The sequence below is a fragment of the Phascolarctos cinereus genome, unplaced genomic scaffold, assembly GCF_003287225.1.
Source record: "Phascolarctos cinereus isolate Bilbo 61053 unplaced genomic scaffold, phaCin_HiC Scaffold_1;HRSCAF=81, whole genome shotgun sequence".
NCBI classification, from domain to species: domain Eukaryota; kingdom Metazoa; phylum Chordata; class Mammalia; order Diprotodontia; family Phascolarctidae; genus Phascolarctos; species Phascolarctos cinereus.
In genome coordinates, this window is record NW_027555514.1 from 23018370 (window position 1) to 23032556 (window position 14187).

General features: G+C 45.5%; 1 protein-coding gene across 1 annotated transcript in view; it reads left to right on the top strand.

Moving 5' to 3' along the window:
* LOC144454166 (uncharacterized) overlaps positions 1–14187 on the top strand; it is a 163188-nt gene that overhangs the window by 107157 nt on the left and 41844 nt on the right. Inside the window, exon 7 of the mRNA XM_078149521.1 lies at positions 9297–9488. Coding sequence (XP_078005647.1) covers positions 9297–9488 — 192 coding nt within the window. The remainder of the gene's footprint in view (positions 1–9296; positions 9489–14187) is intronic.

Consider the following 14187-nt stretch of genomic DNA (forward strand, 5'->3'; position numbering starts at 1 on the left):
ACAGACTGTAAGCCAAGGGCGTCGACTGCCCACTGACCCAGAGAGACTCGCCACCTGTTTGGCCAAGCAGTGTCAGGTATTTCTGAGAGCATAGGAAATGGAGAGCCAGGAGGGATGTTAGAAGGCTGTGAATAATCCATCCTCCTCATTTTAGAGATAAGGAAAACGTCTTGGAAGAGATTGAGTGACTTGCCCAAGGTCACACAGCCAGTAAGTGACTGAGGCTGAATTGGAACTCGGGTCTTCCTGAAGCCAGACCTAGTGTTCTTAGCATTGCACCACCCAGCTGCCTCAGTCCTAACCCTTTCCTTCTCCCTCCCCTTCCTTCGCTAGTACCTTGGTAGACGCAGAACAGTGTTTTTGGAACCTCATCGTCTCCTAGGTTCTCGGGAGAAGAAGTAGACAAGTAAGATGTTGTCTGTGCCCTTGAGGACTTTGCAGTCCTCAAGAGAGAAGACTTGAGAAAATGTGATGAGTGCATGGAGTCAGAGAGGCTTGAGCAGCGTGCTCCGGGGGCCTTGGCAGAGACTTGCATTGCTGCCTCCTGTTATTGGTAATAATTTAGCTTATTACGTAGGTGATTCGTGCTTCTATTGGTAAAGCGCGTGTGTGCGTGTGCGTGTATATGTGTGTGTAGGGCGCGGTGTGGAACGTGGCTGCTCCAGACCCTCCAAGAAGTGAGTCATTCTGTCCTTAAAGTCATCGCTCAGATGTCTGCTCTGTTTGTGCCTGGGCAGGACCTTGACCGTTGGACCTCAGGCTTTGTGTGCTCAGCCTTCAGGACCTTAGGGTCCCCTCCACATCACAGTTAGGCGTTGTAGAAGCGCATTAGTGGAAGAATATTTAAAATAAAAGATTGAATGCTTTATAAATCTGTGTGTTTCGGAGTGGCCCTCATTCTGCTCCCCCCCTCATCTCCCCCTCCTCCCTTTTTCCAGCTCCTGTTCTGTTTTGTCTTCCCTCATGGGAGTGTAGCCCCTTAAGGCCAGGGACTCTAGGTTTAGCATGCCACCTGCCCCATGGTCTGGGCTTCGTCAACGCTTGTTGACTTGACTTGATTCAGCATTCCATCTCTTCCGTGACTGTGGCTTTAATCTGTCCTGGAATGAATGGACACCCTGCTAGACCCACTAGCATTCTCTGCGGCTCATTTGGGGTCCCCTTTTATTGTTAGACTCTCTTCCCTCCTCTGATCTCTTTATGTGATGTATTCTCCCTAAGTCCCTTGGGCTCTAGGCGCTGTTTTCCTCTTGATCCTGGAATTTAGAGCCTAGCTCAGTGCCCTAGATCACAGCACTAAATAAATGCTTGGTGCATTGAGTTGACTCTGTCTGTGAACCTGATGAGGATTGCTGGAGGACTAATGATGAAACATATCTCCCTCCCTTCAGTAGAGAAGTGGGGTGGCTATGGGTGCAGAGTGTGGTATACACTTGTTGGGTACATCTGCATCTGCTGGTTTGGTTTTAATGCTTTTCTTCTTTTTATAAAGGGAGTTTCGTAGCAGGGGGATGTTATGGAGAAATAGCCTGTAAAGAAAACGTTAGTGAAATGTTTAGAAAATGACTGGTGACACAGAGGAAGGGTTTCAGAAAATTATGTTTTGTCCCAAAGGGAGCTGAGCATGAGACCCCTGGAAAAGCAGCCCAGGTGTGATGGGATCTGGGCGCAGGCCCGTTCTTCATCTTAGAAAGACTCTTTTCCCAGAATCCCTGCTCTTCATTCCTTCCAGCCTTCATCGTGGCAGACCGTGTGGCCCTGCTCACTCCAGCTCTCGTCCCGTTGAGGTTTCCCAGGCGCTTGATAAATTGTTGAACACAGGAACACTGGGGGCCTTATTGTCCCTTGGGGTTTTCATCTTCAATTGGCCTGTTCGCATACAGGGAATATAATGAAAGAAAACAAAATAAAACCCTTTGTGGCCATTTTTTCTGTGCTGGGTAATCAGTCATCAGTGTTTTCAGATGCTCATTGATGATGTCCCTGTGTGCTCTGCTCTCAGAAGAGCAGCTGCGTCTTTCTAGCTAGGAAAGTCTGACTTGGGTAATGATACCATTTCTTTTTCTTTGTTAAGTTTGAGGGCAACTCGGAATGAAGTTTTGGGCCAAGGGATAAGTTAAAAAGATGATTATCAGGGATTCTGATGAACTCTAAATGTACCTGGAAATAGACTTTTTTTTTCTCTGTTTCTGTTTTATTTTATGTTTTCTTTTGTAACATGGCTGATATGGAACGATGCCTTACATGACTTCATATGTATAATCAATATGAAATTGCTTGCCTTCTCAAGGAAGGGAGTGGAGTGGAAGGGAGAGAATTTGGAACTCAGAATTTTAAAAAATGATTGTTAATTTTTTACATGTAATTGGGAAATATTAATAAAATAAAAATAATTTAAAAAATAAAGAATGGCCACAGATGCTTGACACTTATTAGCTGTGTGACCCTGGGCAAGTCATTTATCCCCTGATTGCCTTGCTGGAAAAAAAAAAGTAAAGAAAAAAGAAATTGGGGGTTCTTAACTTTCAATGTCATGGACCCCTTTGGCAGTCTGGTGATGCTTTTTCTCAGAATAATGTTTTGTTTTGGTTTGTTTTGTTTTTTGGCAGTTGGGATTAAGTGACTTGCCCAGGGTCACACAGCTAGTAAGTGTCAAGTATTTGGTCTGAGGCCAGATTTGAACTCACGTCCTCCTGACTTCAGGGCCGGTGCTCTATCCACTGCATCACCTAGCTGCCCCTCAGCATAATGTTTTAAAAATGCATAAAATATATAGAGATATGAAGGAAAGCAAACACAATGTGTATATGTGTGTATATATTATATAAATAAAGTAAAATATGCAACATTTAAATAACTGCTTATAGTTTTGGAGATGTTAATAGTAGGAGTGAACTTAGAAGTCCCGTTTTTGTTTTTTTAAATCTGTTTCTTTCTTGGTTTTTGCTTTGAGATGAGATGCTGAGATGACATGGTCAAGGAAGATTGATTCTTGGTATTGTACCAAGACAGTCCCAAGAGAATGACTCGTTTTTGTTGGTGTGTTAAGTGCTAATAAACCATAAATTCCAAGTGGTTGTTCAAAATACTAAATGTTTTATTTAAAAAAAGTTTATCTGAGAATCTTTCCCTCTTCTGGATTTTTGTCATATTATTTTAGAGTGAAACAAAGCCTGAAGTATGGTACCGTGGCATGGGGTGCTTTGCTCAAGATCTTTGGCCTACTGAGCTGGGAGGCCTCAGAGGCCTGGGACGGGGAAGGGTCCACGGACCTGCTGGAGGTCACATAGGGTAGAGGTGGGATTTGAACCCAGGTCCTCTCATTCCAAATCTGGCAGCCTTTCTGCTACCTTGAATTGCCTTGTGTGACCCAGGATGCCCAACATTCTGCGTATAAATACAGTCCCCTTATGGTACCGGGGAAGAGGGCTGGATTTGGACTCTAAGGAACTGGGTTCAAATCATGGCTCTGCCACTTGCTGCCTGTGGCATCTTGGGCAATTCTTTTCCTGTTTCCAAGTCACAGTTTCCCCAGCTGTAAAATGAGGGGGTTGGACAAAAGGCCTACTGAAGTCATTCTGGTGTTCCTTGTTAGAGGTCTTCAGGCAGAGACTGGATGGCACTTGTCAGGAGTGGCCTAGATGGGGTTCTTCCTTGGTCCCTCCTGTTGCCTCTGGACGTTTTGGTGTCATGGTGTCCACATGTTTAGAAATGGCATGTTGATCCCCTTGGAAAACAGAAGATGAGCAGGGTACGGAAATTTCGTCCTGGATGGGTAGGTTTAAACAACCAGGCAAGCCATACAACTTGGCTGATCTTAGCTATTGCATTTGAAGTGCAGCATTAAAGACATTTCTTGGGGAGGATTCAAGAAAATGGAGCAAAAAAGTTTAATGTCATTTCAGTTCTGCTTTATAATCAGTTTGCTGAATTTTCCACTTGGAAGTCTCAATCAGTCAGTGCCGCTGAAGCCTTTTCTAGAGTGGAAGTGGCCGTCATTCACAGAAGTTAAATGTCTATAAGCATTTATTAAGTACTTGCTATGTATTGAACCCTCCTTTTTAACGATAATCTTTATCAATGCCTTTTGTTTTCACATTATAGTCATGTATGTGTCCTCCATCCATCCATCCATCCAGTGAGTCCTCCCTTGTAAGGCAGTAAAGCAGTTCAATAAAACTAGCTGGCGCACTGTGATAGTCTGTGACAGTGTGTGTGCCGTTTGGCACCAGCAGACTCCCGCCTCTCTTCTGGAAGGAGGGAGGTACCTTTCCTCCTCTCTCCTTTAGCATCAAAATTGGTTTCTCTTCATTTGCGTAATTGAAATCATTGTTTATGTTCTGATTCTGTTTATGTCAGTTGGCATCAAGGTGACTTTTAAAGTTCTCTCATTTATCCTGTACTCCAGGGCAAAACCATTTTCTGTTGTTTTTTATCCGTTTCTCCTGTTTTTTCTGCCCTTCGCCTCCCAGCTGCACCCCAGATTTCTACCCTGCCCCAGCCCTTCTTCCTGACCCCTCACTCCAGTCCTAGAATCCACCCATTGGCCGTGTCCTCCGTCCCTTCGTCCTCTCCCTCTGATTGGATGGCTCCTCCTGGACCCTCCATGGAAGGAGGAGTACCCAGGCCCTCCATGTCTCCCCTTCTTCTGCCAGGCTCTCATGTTGGATGCCCTGGTCTCTCCAAACTCATCCCTTCCCACCTTTCACCATCCATTGGAATGGGAACTCCCTGAGGGCAGGGACTGTCTTTCTTTCTCCTTGTGTTCCTAGCACTTCCATGCATTTTAAGCACTTAATCAATGCATGTTGACTAATGGATGCCGACTTGATTTGCTGTTCTTTGCCACCCCTGCTGTGACATCCTGGGCAGAGGTGGGGCCTTTCTTTCTGCTTTTGACTTGCTGGGATGTGTGTCCTCCCGGTTAGAGGGGTAACACTCTCCTTGCACTGAGCCCTCCTTTGGAGCCATCTTCCTCTTCCTCCCTTCTATCCTTCTTCCAAGCCCGCTAAGTCTTGAGAAGCATTTCTCACCCTCTTGTCAATGGTACCAGTCCATCAGTCAGTGATCAGCTCAGTTTGTACCTTGATGTTTTATTTCAAAAGATTGATTGAAAGCACTTTGAAGACTTTAAACGCTCTGTAAATATGTGCTGTCATCATCATCATTTTTATCATGGTGGTTGTTTGTAAATCATAGAATTTAATGCATTTCCTCTGCCCAGCAGAAAACTCGCCACAGCCAGAATGGGCTCCTGCAAACTTGTTTGCCAAATGGTATCTCATTTAATTTGTATGAGCAGAGTGTAATGTTTTAAGGAGCCTTGTGGCGCGAGATTTTCTGTAAAACAGGTCAGTGTGTAATTACAATAGGAAGATACGCCGCTTCTACTCCTGGCCTTGGCTTCAGTGACCTGGTTCTCGGTGTCCCCAGCTACTGACCCTTCTTCTCTCTTTAATTGCCACTTTTCCCATCATTATTTTCCTTGTCTGGGAGAGCCAGTCACTGAAGTGAAGAGACACAAAAGCACATTTTGTGCTTGGGATCCTGATACCTGGCAGTCACCTAAAATCAAACAGTCTGCGGTTGGATTGGAACTCAGGAAGATGAATTTTCCAACACTCTATTCATTGTACCACCTGGCTGTGTGCATTCCTTTTGAATACTAACCCATTTTTTGTTTGTTTTTGGCAAGGCAGTTGGGATTAAGTCACTTGCCCAGGGTCACAGAGCTAGTGAGTATCATGTGTCTGAGGCTGGATTTGAACTCAGGTCCTCCTGACTTCAGGGCCGGTGCTCTATCCACTGCGCCACCCAGCTGCCACCTAACCCACCTTTTAAAACAAAATCTAGGCAGCATAAAGGGAAGAGGAGGTGTATGCTTCTTTTTGGTGGGAGTTTTAACAGCATCTGTCTTCTCCTGGACTTGTCTGTGGCCCACACCTGGCGGTCTGCCATCGTCCTGAGAGTGAGATGAGACGGATGCTGAGTTTGCCTCGGATTTCTCCTTCCATGATTGCTTCTTTGTGACGTTGACCACGTGATTCCCATTGCTAAAGGGGTCCTGTGTGGATTTAGACGGCTTCCCGTAAGCCTTGTGCTGTCAGACTGGTCTTATTACCGTAGGCTGGAGATGGTGGCTGGGGGCAGTTTTCACTCTGGGTACTGGAGGTTGGCCTTCTGTCCTTCACAGTTTGCAGGTGATTCTGAGGCCCTCAATTTTGGATTTAGGTCTAGCAGAGAGCACCGTGTGGGGTGTGGAGGGAGTCTGTGTTTCCCCTTGCCCTTTGATGTCTCTACCACGGCTGAAGAGCCTTCCCGTTTGCTCTGTGTTTCGTACAGACCTAGTGACTGACACATCATCAGCCCAATTAGGCTGTGATCCTGTGAGGGCAGGGGCTGGGTTCAGAACTCGACATGGAACCTGGCCCATAGTAAGCTCATTTATGGTGTCAGTGGAGGTTTTTAACTAAATAAGTTTCAAGTGAATTTAAACTTATTTTAAAAAATCTTTATATGGATCACAGCCAAGTGTGCAGAGAATGATGGGTGGTTACTAACTAATCTTTGCAAATGGCGTTTGGACCAGAATCCGATCTGCAGTCCTTGCTGGAGTGCATGCCGGGGGCAGTGTGCTGGGTATAGAAGGGCAGTTCTGCCCTCCAAGAGCTTACAAGAATGCATCATGTAAGCAGGTGTGGACGCTTATGATAGTGTGTGGTAGGTTGCTAACAACTGCAGAGGAGATGAACAGCTCCTGGCAAGATTGTGTGTTGGTATGGAATCGCTTTAGAACAGTCAGCTCCTAAGGTAAGTGCCATTCTTAGCCCCATTTTACAGATGAGGAAACTGAGGCAGACAGTGGCTAAGTGACTTGCCCAGGACAAATGTTGGAAGCTGGATTTGAACTTGGTCTTCCTTTCTCTAGGGCCAATGCTCTATCTACTGAGCCACCTCGCTGAGAGATTTTAATTAGTTTTCCCAAGGAGCAGCAGGTAGAAGTGGCCAAGCATTGCGTTTATTAGCATTTTGTTAATGCTCCTTCCTTTACCTGCTATTGTCTGGCTGCATCTGACTGCAGCTTCCTCTGTTCAGTCCCCTAGTTTTCTGTGTCTCTACCCAGAGGCAGGAGAAGGCGTACACACTCACCATCGTCCTTCGAAGTCATCTTTGCGCTGTGTTGATGGGTGTTCTGGTTGAGTTGCTTTCTTGTGTGGTATCGTCGCTGTGGCATACATTTTGCTCATGGTTTTACCGCTTTCTCTCTGCATCAGTTCATTAATCTTCCAAGGTTTAACAATGCATTTCTTTTTTTAATTTATTTTTTTGGGGGGCTAGGCAATGGGGTTAAGTAACTTGCCCAGGGTCACACAGCTAGGAAGGGCCAAGTGTCTGAGGCTGGATTTGAACTCAGGTCCTCCTGCCTCCAGGGCTGGTGCGCTATCCACTGTGCCACCTAGCTGTTCCTCAAATGCATTTCTTAACAGTGCAGTGATGCTGTGTTGTGTTCATATGTTGTATAAAATATTGATCTAAGCTTGATTTCTGTCGGACTACACGACAGTCTAGTCTTTTGTTGTTGTTATCGAGTTGTTTCAGTCATGTGCTGACTCTCTGTGACCCCATTTGGGGTTTTCTTGGCAAAGATACTTGAGTGGTTTGCCATTTCCTTCTCCGACTCATTTTAGAGATGAGGAAACTGAGGCAAACAGGGTGAAGCAACTTGCCCAAGGTCACACAGCTAGGAAGTGTCTGAGGCCAGATTTGAACTCGGGTCTTCTCCCCCTGTCCCCCACCCCCGGGCACCTTATCTACTGCATCACCTACCTGCCTATTGGAACTGTACAAAAAACGTGGAGAAGGCTGCCTTGGGTAAAGTAATTGGAGGTGTTTAAGCAAAGGCTGGCGGTCCACTTCTAGGGTGTTGCAGAGGGGACTCTGGTCAGGGTTGGGCTGGACCAGATGACCACTGAGGTGTCTTCTAGTTGGACTCTGGTGGTACTCTCACGCAGCACTTTAGTGGCAGAGGCGAGACAGGCTGAGGTTCATAGTTCAGCACCCTGTCCCTGTGGACAGCTCCACATTGTTAGGGGTTTTGCCTGGCCTTCTGCTTGATAGCCCTTGAAGTTGGAATGATAGGAATACTCATGATAAATGCTTGCTGAATTGTGGCTAAGCTGAAGCTGAGCAGCCTGCCTGCCAGTGGGGAGCTGAGAAGCCTTGGGGTCACTTTCCATCTAGTCTATATTTCTTGCGCATTCTCCAATTTTTGTTTTCAACCTGCGTTAGCATGTCTGCTTTTTGAGGGCAGGTGCTGCTTTTGCTTTTTTCTTTGTCTTCCCAGCATATAGGACAGTGCCTGGCAATCCGGTTCAATTTCAGTAAACATTTGTTGGTTGCCTAATATGTGCCAGGCACTGTGTTAAGCACTGGGGATATGAATAAGAAAAAGACAGCCCCTGCCCTCAAGGAGCTTACTTATCTAATGGGGAAGACAGTGCACAAAAGGAGGCTGGAAAAGGTGGGAGGGGATATGGGGGGGTACTTGGCATGGGGCACCTAGTTCTGTGGAGCTGAAACCAAGCAGAGCTGCAGATGGAGAGTCACTGAGCTATACATCCACTTTCTGCCCTGTAAAGGAAGCTTTGGAAGGAGTTCAGTGCTTCATATCCTCAAGCCCCCCAACCAAAGGGAAGAAGAGGCTGAGGGAGGTGGCGTCCAAGGCCTGAGTTAGCGGCATGGTGGTGAGATTACAAGTGATCAGTTTATTCTGAAAGGGGTTAATCACACAGCAAGTCCTTAAAAATACTCCTTGGTGGTCAATAATAACTAGCATTTCTATATGCATTAAGGTTCATAAAAAAACCTTTTAAAATATTATCTTATTTGATTTTCACAATAGCCCTGGGAGCTAGGTGCTATTATTATCCCCATTTTATAGACGAGGGAACTCAGGCAGACAGAGGTTAAGTGATTTGCCCAGGGTCACACAGTTAGTAAGTGTTTGAAGCAGGATTTGAACCCTGGACTTCCTGATTGAAAATGCAGGGCTTTATCCACTTCACCAACTAGTTGCCTAGATGTTAATTAATGTGTAGGCTGGTTCACTCACCTTGAGTTGTTAAAGAGATTAGAGTAGCTCCCACTCATCATCTCCCTCCCTGTTCACCCCCACACCCATATATGCCTGCCTGCACCCCCACACCAAGCCAAAACATGTCCCTCGAGATGCTTGGGAGCTGTGTCCTGCCCTCTTGTGCCGTTCTCTTAAAAGATTTCTGTTATACTTATTCTAGAGCCCTCCAAGCTCACGGAGCCGAAGCCTGACTTTGCTCCCCCATGGAACATCTAATTCGTCATCCCCCAGTAGCCAGAGACATCTCACCCCCGCGCCCCCCACCGTGGTCACCGTCACCCACCACAAGTCACCCGCTGCTGCCCGAAGATCAAAGAGTCACTATTCTGCCCAGCTCCATGACGTCCGAGAGGTAGGCCATGCCCTCGTTCCGTGGTCAGGGCTCCACATTTGGGGGGTCTTGGAAGAATGAATGGCCTCTAGCTGCTTCTGGGAGACCTTCTCCCATTGATTGATTGGGACACACAGTCACACATGGATAGAAATCCTGGCCCTTAGAAAAGAAAGATCTTCAATATTTAAATTTGTTTCCTGTTTCATTTTGTGAATGACTGACTTGTGATCAGCCTTTGCTTTCATGTCGTGTGTGCAGAGCCACACGCTAAAAACAGGAGGGGAAGGAGAAAGACAATCACTTTGTTCTGGGCCTCAGTTTCCTCTGCTGCAAAATGGGAGGGTTGGAGTATGTGGCCGCTGGGGCTTCTTTTCCTTCTCAGGCTGTCGTCTGATGCATCTCCTCACCAGCTTCACGGCCCCTTGCTGAACAGGGGCTTTTGTTCATGGATGGGTTGGACTTGGTGACCTCAGCTCATGGTGTGAAGGGAAGGTGGGAGAGGGGGGAGGTAAGAAAAGCAGATCATGCAAAGACAGCAGCTTATCCAAAACCCCTTTTTGGCTTGTGGGGGTGGTCTTTCTTTTCAGTCTGATGTCCCTATTTCAGAATCAGAGAGGATTGGTCTCGGGCACCCATGACTCATTCTTCAGTCTCTCTCTGCCATTCTTCCTCCTCCAAGCTTAACCGTACTATTGCTGACCTGAGCAGTAGGCGGGGCTGGGGGTGCCCAGCCCTCTCCAGATGATTGACAACTGATAACTAAAATGGGAATCGTGATTCAGTCTTAAAAGTTGTTTGCATTAATACTGTCAGTTGGATGTTTGTAGAGAAGGAATGTGAATTTTCTCAGCATTTCTTTCCCTGGCTCCTCCTGGAAATAGCTGGTAGCCATCACTCAGGGGGTGTGTATGTATGTGCGTGTGTGTGGGACTGTGATTTACTGTGCCGAGGTTTTATGGATTCATTTTGGAGGCTGTTACTGTTGTATGTAGAGACTCTTGCTTTTCCCTTTGTATTCCCAGTACTTCACACATATCCCAGTATTTTGTACATATAAAGCACCTAATAATTGCCTTTTCATTCATTTGTTTGTTCAGCCATTCATGTCAGCTAGAGAGGTGTTATTATCCCCATTTTACAGATGAGCACACCGATGCAAGGAGCCTGAAGTGATTTGATCAGACAATTGGGAAGTGCTAGGGAGTCTAACCCCGGCCTCCTGATTTTCAGTGCTTTTGTTCTTTCCTCTGCATACCACAGTGTGTAATGCTTTCTACTTTTTGTTCCACTTTTAAACAGATGGTAATACTTATTTTCTTTTTGGTGAAGTAGCCTGGAAAAAATGGAAATATTATAGTGCTCTTCATATCCTTTTTATAATAAATTTCTAAACGAGCCGCTGTGGTCAAAACCACTATTATCAGTGTGTTTTTAAGTCAATCCAATAAGTATTTATTAAGCTTTTACTGTGTTCCAGGACGCAGAGCTCTCCAAATGAAAGCATTCCTACCTCCAGAAGTTCACCTTCCACTGAGGGAGTGTTACATTTTTACATAGTGCTGTATAAAGAGAAATATGAAAAAAAGAAGAAAGACTGAGGGAGAGAGAGGAGCCTCATAGCTGGCTTGAAGGGTTTGAAAGGGCTTTTTTCTCTCAGGCCCCAAAGAACCCCAGTGGAAGTTACAAAGGCAGATTTTGGTTTGATGGCAGGAAAACCTTCTCAACCACAAACACTGTCTAGCAGTGGAATGGGCTGGTGAGGAGGCTGTCTCCCTTCCCTGGAGGTATTCTGGTAGAGGTCGGACGACCACTTGTCAGAAGTGTCGTCCACTCTGGATTGGACTAGAGAGCTGTTAAGGTCCCTTCCAGCGTGCAGATTCTATGACTGATTCTGCCCCGTGGCTGTTGCCTCAGAGAGATGCCCCTTTTAACTAGAGTTCAAAGGCGCAAGCCCGAGGCTTGTAGCAGGATTTGGGAGAGGAAATGAGCCAACTTTCCCATTTCGGTGATTCCTTGTTCCCCTGGGTTAGTATCTGAAATAAAAAACAACTGCACCAAAGCTGGTGAGGCTGCCTGCTCTCCAGCCTCAGGCGTGTCAGAACAATTGATTAGAAGACCTACCTCCCTGGCTGGTATAATTTGGTTTCTGAACTCTTCTCAGGCCTTTGCAGCTAATCTCTCTCCTGTATGCATTGGTGGCCCTTTGTGTTGAAAAGCATCTTTCAGAGTGAAGTAAAAGGTTTTTTTTAAAAATCACATTCATTTGGCAAAGTGTACACGATGTGTGTGATTCAATTCAGCCAACATTTACTGAGGACTTACTGTGTGCAAGGAGACTGCATGGGTGGAAGGTGAAGGCTGGTTTCCTGTTGGCTTTTGCATCCAGCTGTGTGAAGGCTCTAGCTCTTGATCCTAAGCAGTTTCTCTGTGGACTGGAGATCAGCAGCTGGGTTAGAATCCCAGAACCTTGGAGTAGGAAAGGACCTTGGCCACCATCTCTAGTCCAGGGGTTCTTAATCATGTTTGTGTCATGAACCACTTTGGCAAGCTGATGGAGGCTCTGAACCTTTTCTCAAAAAAAAAGAGTTTTTGAATGAATAAAATAGAATTGCAAAGAATCCAATTATATGGAAATCCAGTTATCAAGATAAGAAAAAGAAAGTTGATGGACCCCAGGTTTACGAAGCCCTGATGTAGTCCAACCCGTGCCCAAAATGGATCCTTACTTCAGCATCCCAGGCAAGCGTTCATCTTGCCTCAGTCTTGATTGCATCAAAATATTCCATTGTATTAATGTGCCACAACTTGTCTGACCTCTCTTGTTGTTGGACATTCAGGTTGTCTCCATTTTAAAAAAACAATTATACTTGGAATGCGGCTCTGAAAATGTTTAGACATCATATCGTCTTCATAATTTTTGTAAAAAAGATGATTGTGAAACAGTGGGCTGCTGCAGTGATGAATGATGTCATCTAAATTAGGGGAGCATTTTTGACAATGTCAATGGGAAGGACGACACAAAACTTAACTCTGGGTAATTATGATGATCAAGCTAGCCCAGGAGTGTGTTGGACTCTTTTCTGGGTCCTTCTCTTCATACTGTTTTGCTTGGTGAACTCATCAGCTTCCGTTTCGCCATCTCTGTAGAAGTTTCACAGATCTGTTTATCCAGCCCTAACCTCTGTCCCCACCTCCAGTCTTGCATCTCCAACTGCCTAGTGGACACCAGATTTCCCATAGACACCTTAAACTCAATATATCTAAAACTTAACTCGTTATATTTCTCCCAAATCCTTACCTTCCTCCTCCTACCCTCTCTATTACTGTAGAGGGTACTGCTATCCTCCCAGTCCCTCAGGATCCCAACCCAGGTATCATCCTGGACTCCCCTCACTATCTCTCACTTCCCATACCCAATATGGTGCCAAGGCCTGTCGATTTCACCTCTGCAGCATCTCTTGTTGATTTCGCCTCTGCAACATCTCTGAATATGCCCCCTTCTCTCTTCTGACTTGGCCCCCACCCTGGTGCAGACCCTCATCACCTCATGCCTCAACTGTGGCAATAGCTGCTGGAGGGGCATCTGCCTTCCTTGACTCTCTCCCCTCTCTGGTCCATCCTCCATTTAGCCATTATAAGAGTTATCTCTCCTTCATACTTCCATCCCCAATGTTGAGCTCTTCCTTATAAGACATTAAAACAGTGGACGGAGCTCAGCAGCATAAGTTTGTCCTCATGATGCCCATCTCTCTGCCTTAGTGAGGCATTTAATAGGGCAAAAGCACTATGCTAGGTCATGGCAAAGCACAGGTCTTTGCCTTCAGGGAGCTTACATTCTATCATGAAAGTTTCTTGATTATAAACCTGAAAAACATCTCAGAATCTTCCTTGAAAATTTTCATTGAACCTGTCTCTATGTGTATGTGCCCCTGTCACTGGTGGGAAAAACGCAAAGTGAAACCTCCAAGGTGTCTGCTGATTACAATGAACCTCGATAAATGAGAATCAGAATTTATTTAGGATATTGACCAGCATGGCTGGTGCTCATCGACTGAATATTGATTCGTGGCGGGAGTGAGCAGTGGTTATGTGGCCCTTTCAATGTATCTTTGATATTATTCTGTAAATTAGTGAAAAAATAGGATTTGCTTTCTAGGAATTCAGTTTATGCTCTGCTTTTTGGATTTTTATTGATACCTTTTGTTTTTACATCCTCTAGATGTCCTCCATCTCTCTTTCTGTCTTCCCCATCCTAGAAAACTATTCTTTATAGCAAAGAATTTTTTTGAAAAGAAAAAATGAACAAAACTGAACAGTACATTGAAAAAAATCCAGTCGCTGCCATGTTCCACACTGCTGGACACTGCTCCTCCTTTGCCCTTCTCCTCTGCCGAGGAGGTGGCTGAGGTGGGTGTGTGAGCTCGGCCATCCCCCATTTTCTGATGTTTTGTGGTCATTGTTCTCTCTGTTTAGGTCGTCGTAGTCATTGTGTACGTTGTTTTCTTGGCCCTGCCTTGCATCGGAGCCCCGTGTATGGCTCTCCTTATGTTTGTAACACGTAAACTTGGCAAGCTTTCCATTATTAAATGTCCAGCAGTCTTTTAAAATGAGGAGCTATTCAATTAGTAGACCCAGCAAGAGGCAATTAAATTAAACCATGTGTCCTTTCTTGGATTAGTCGACAAAGCAGTCTGTAAGTAGGAGAGCCCAGACCCGC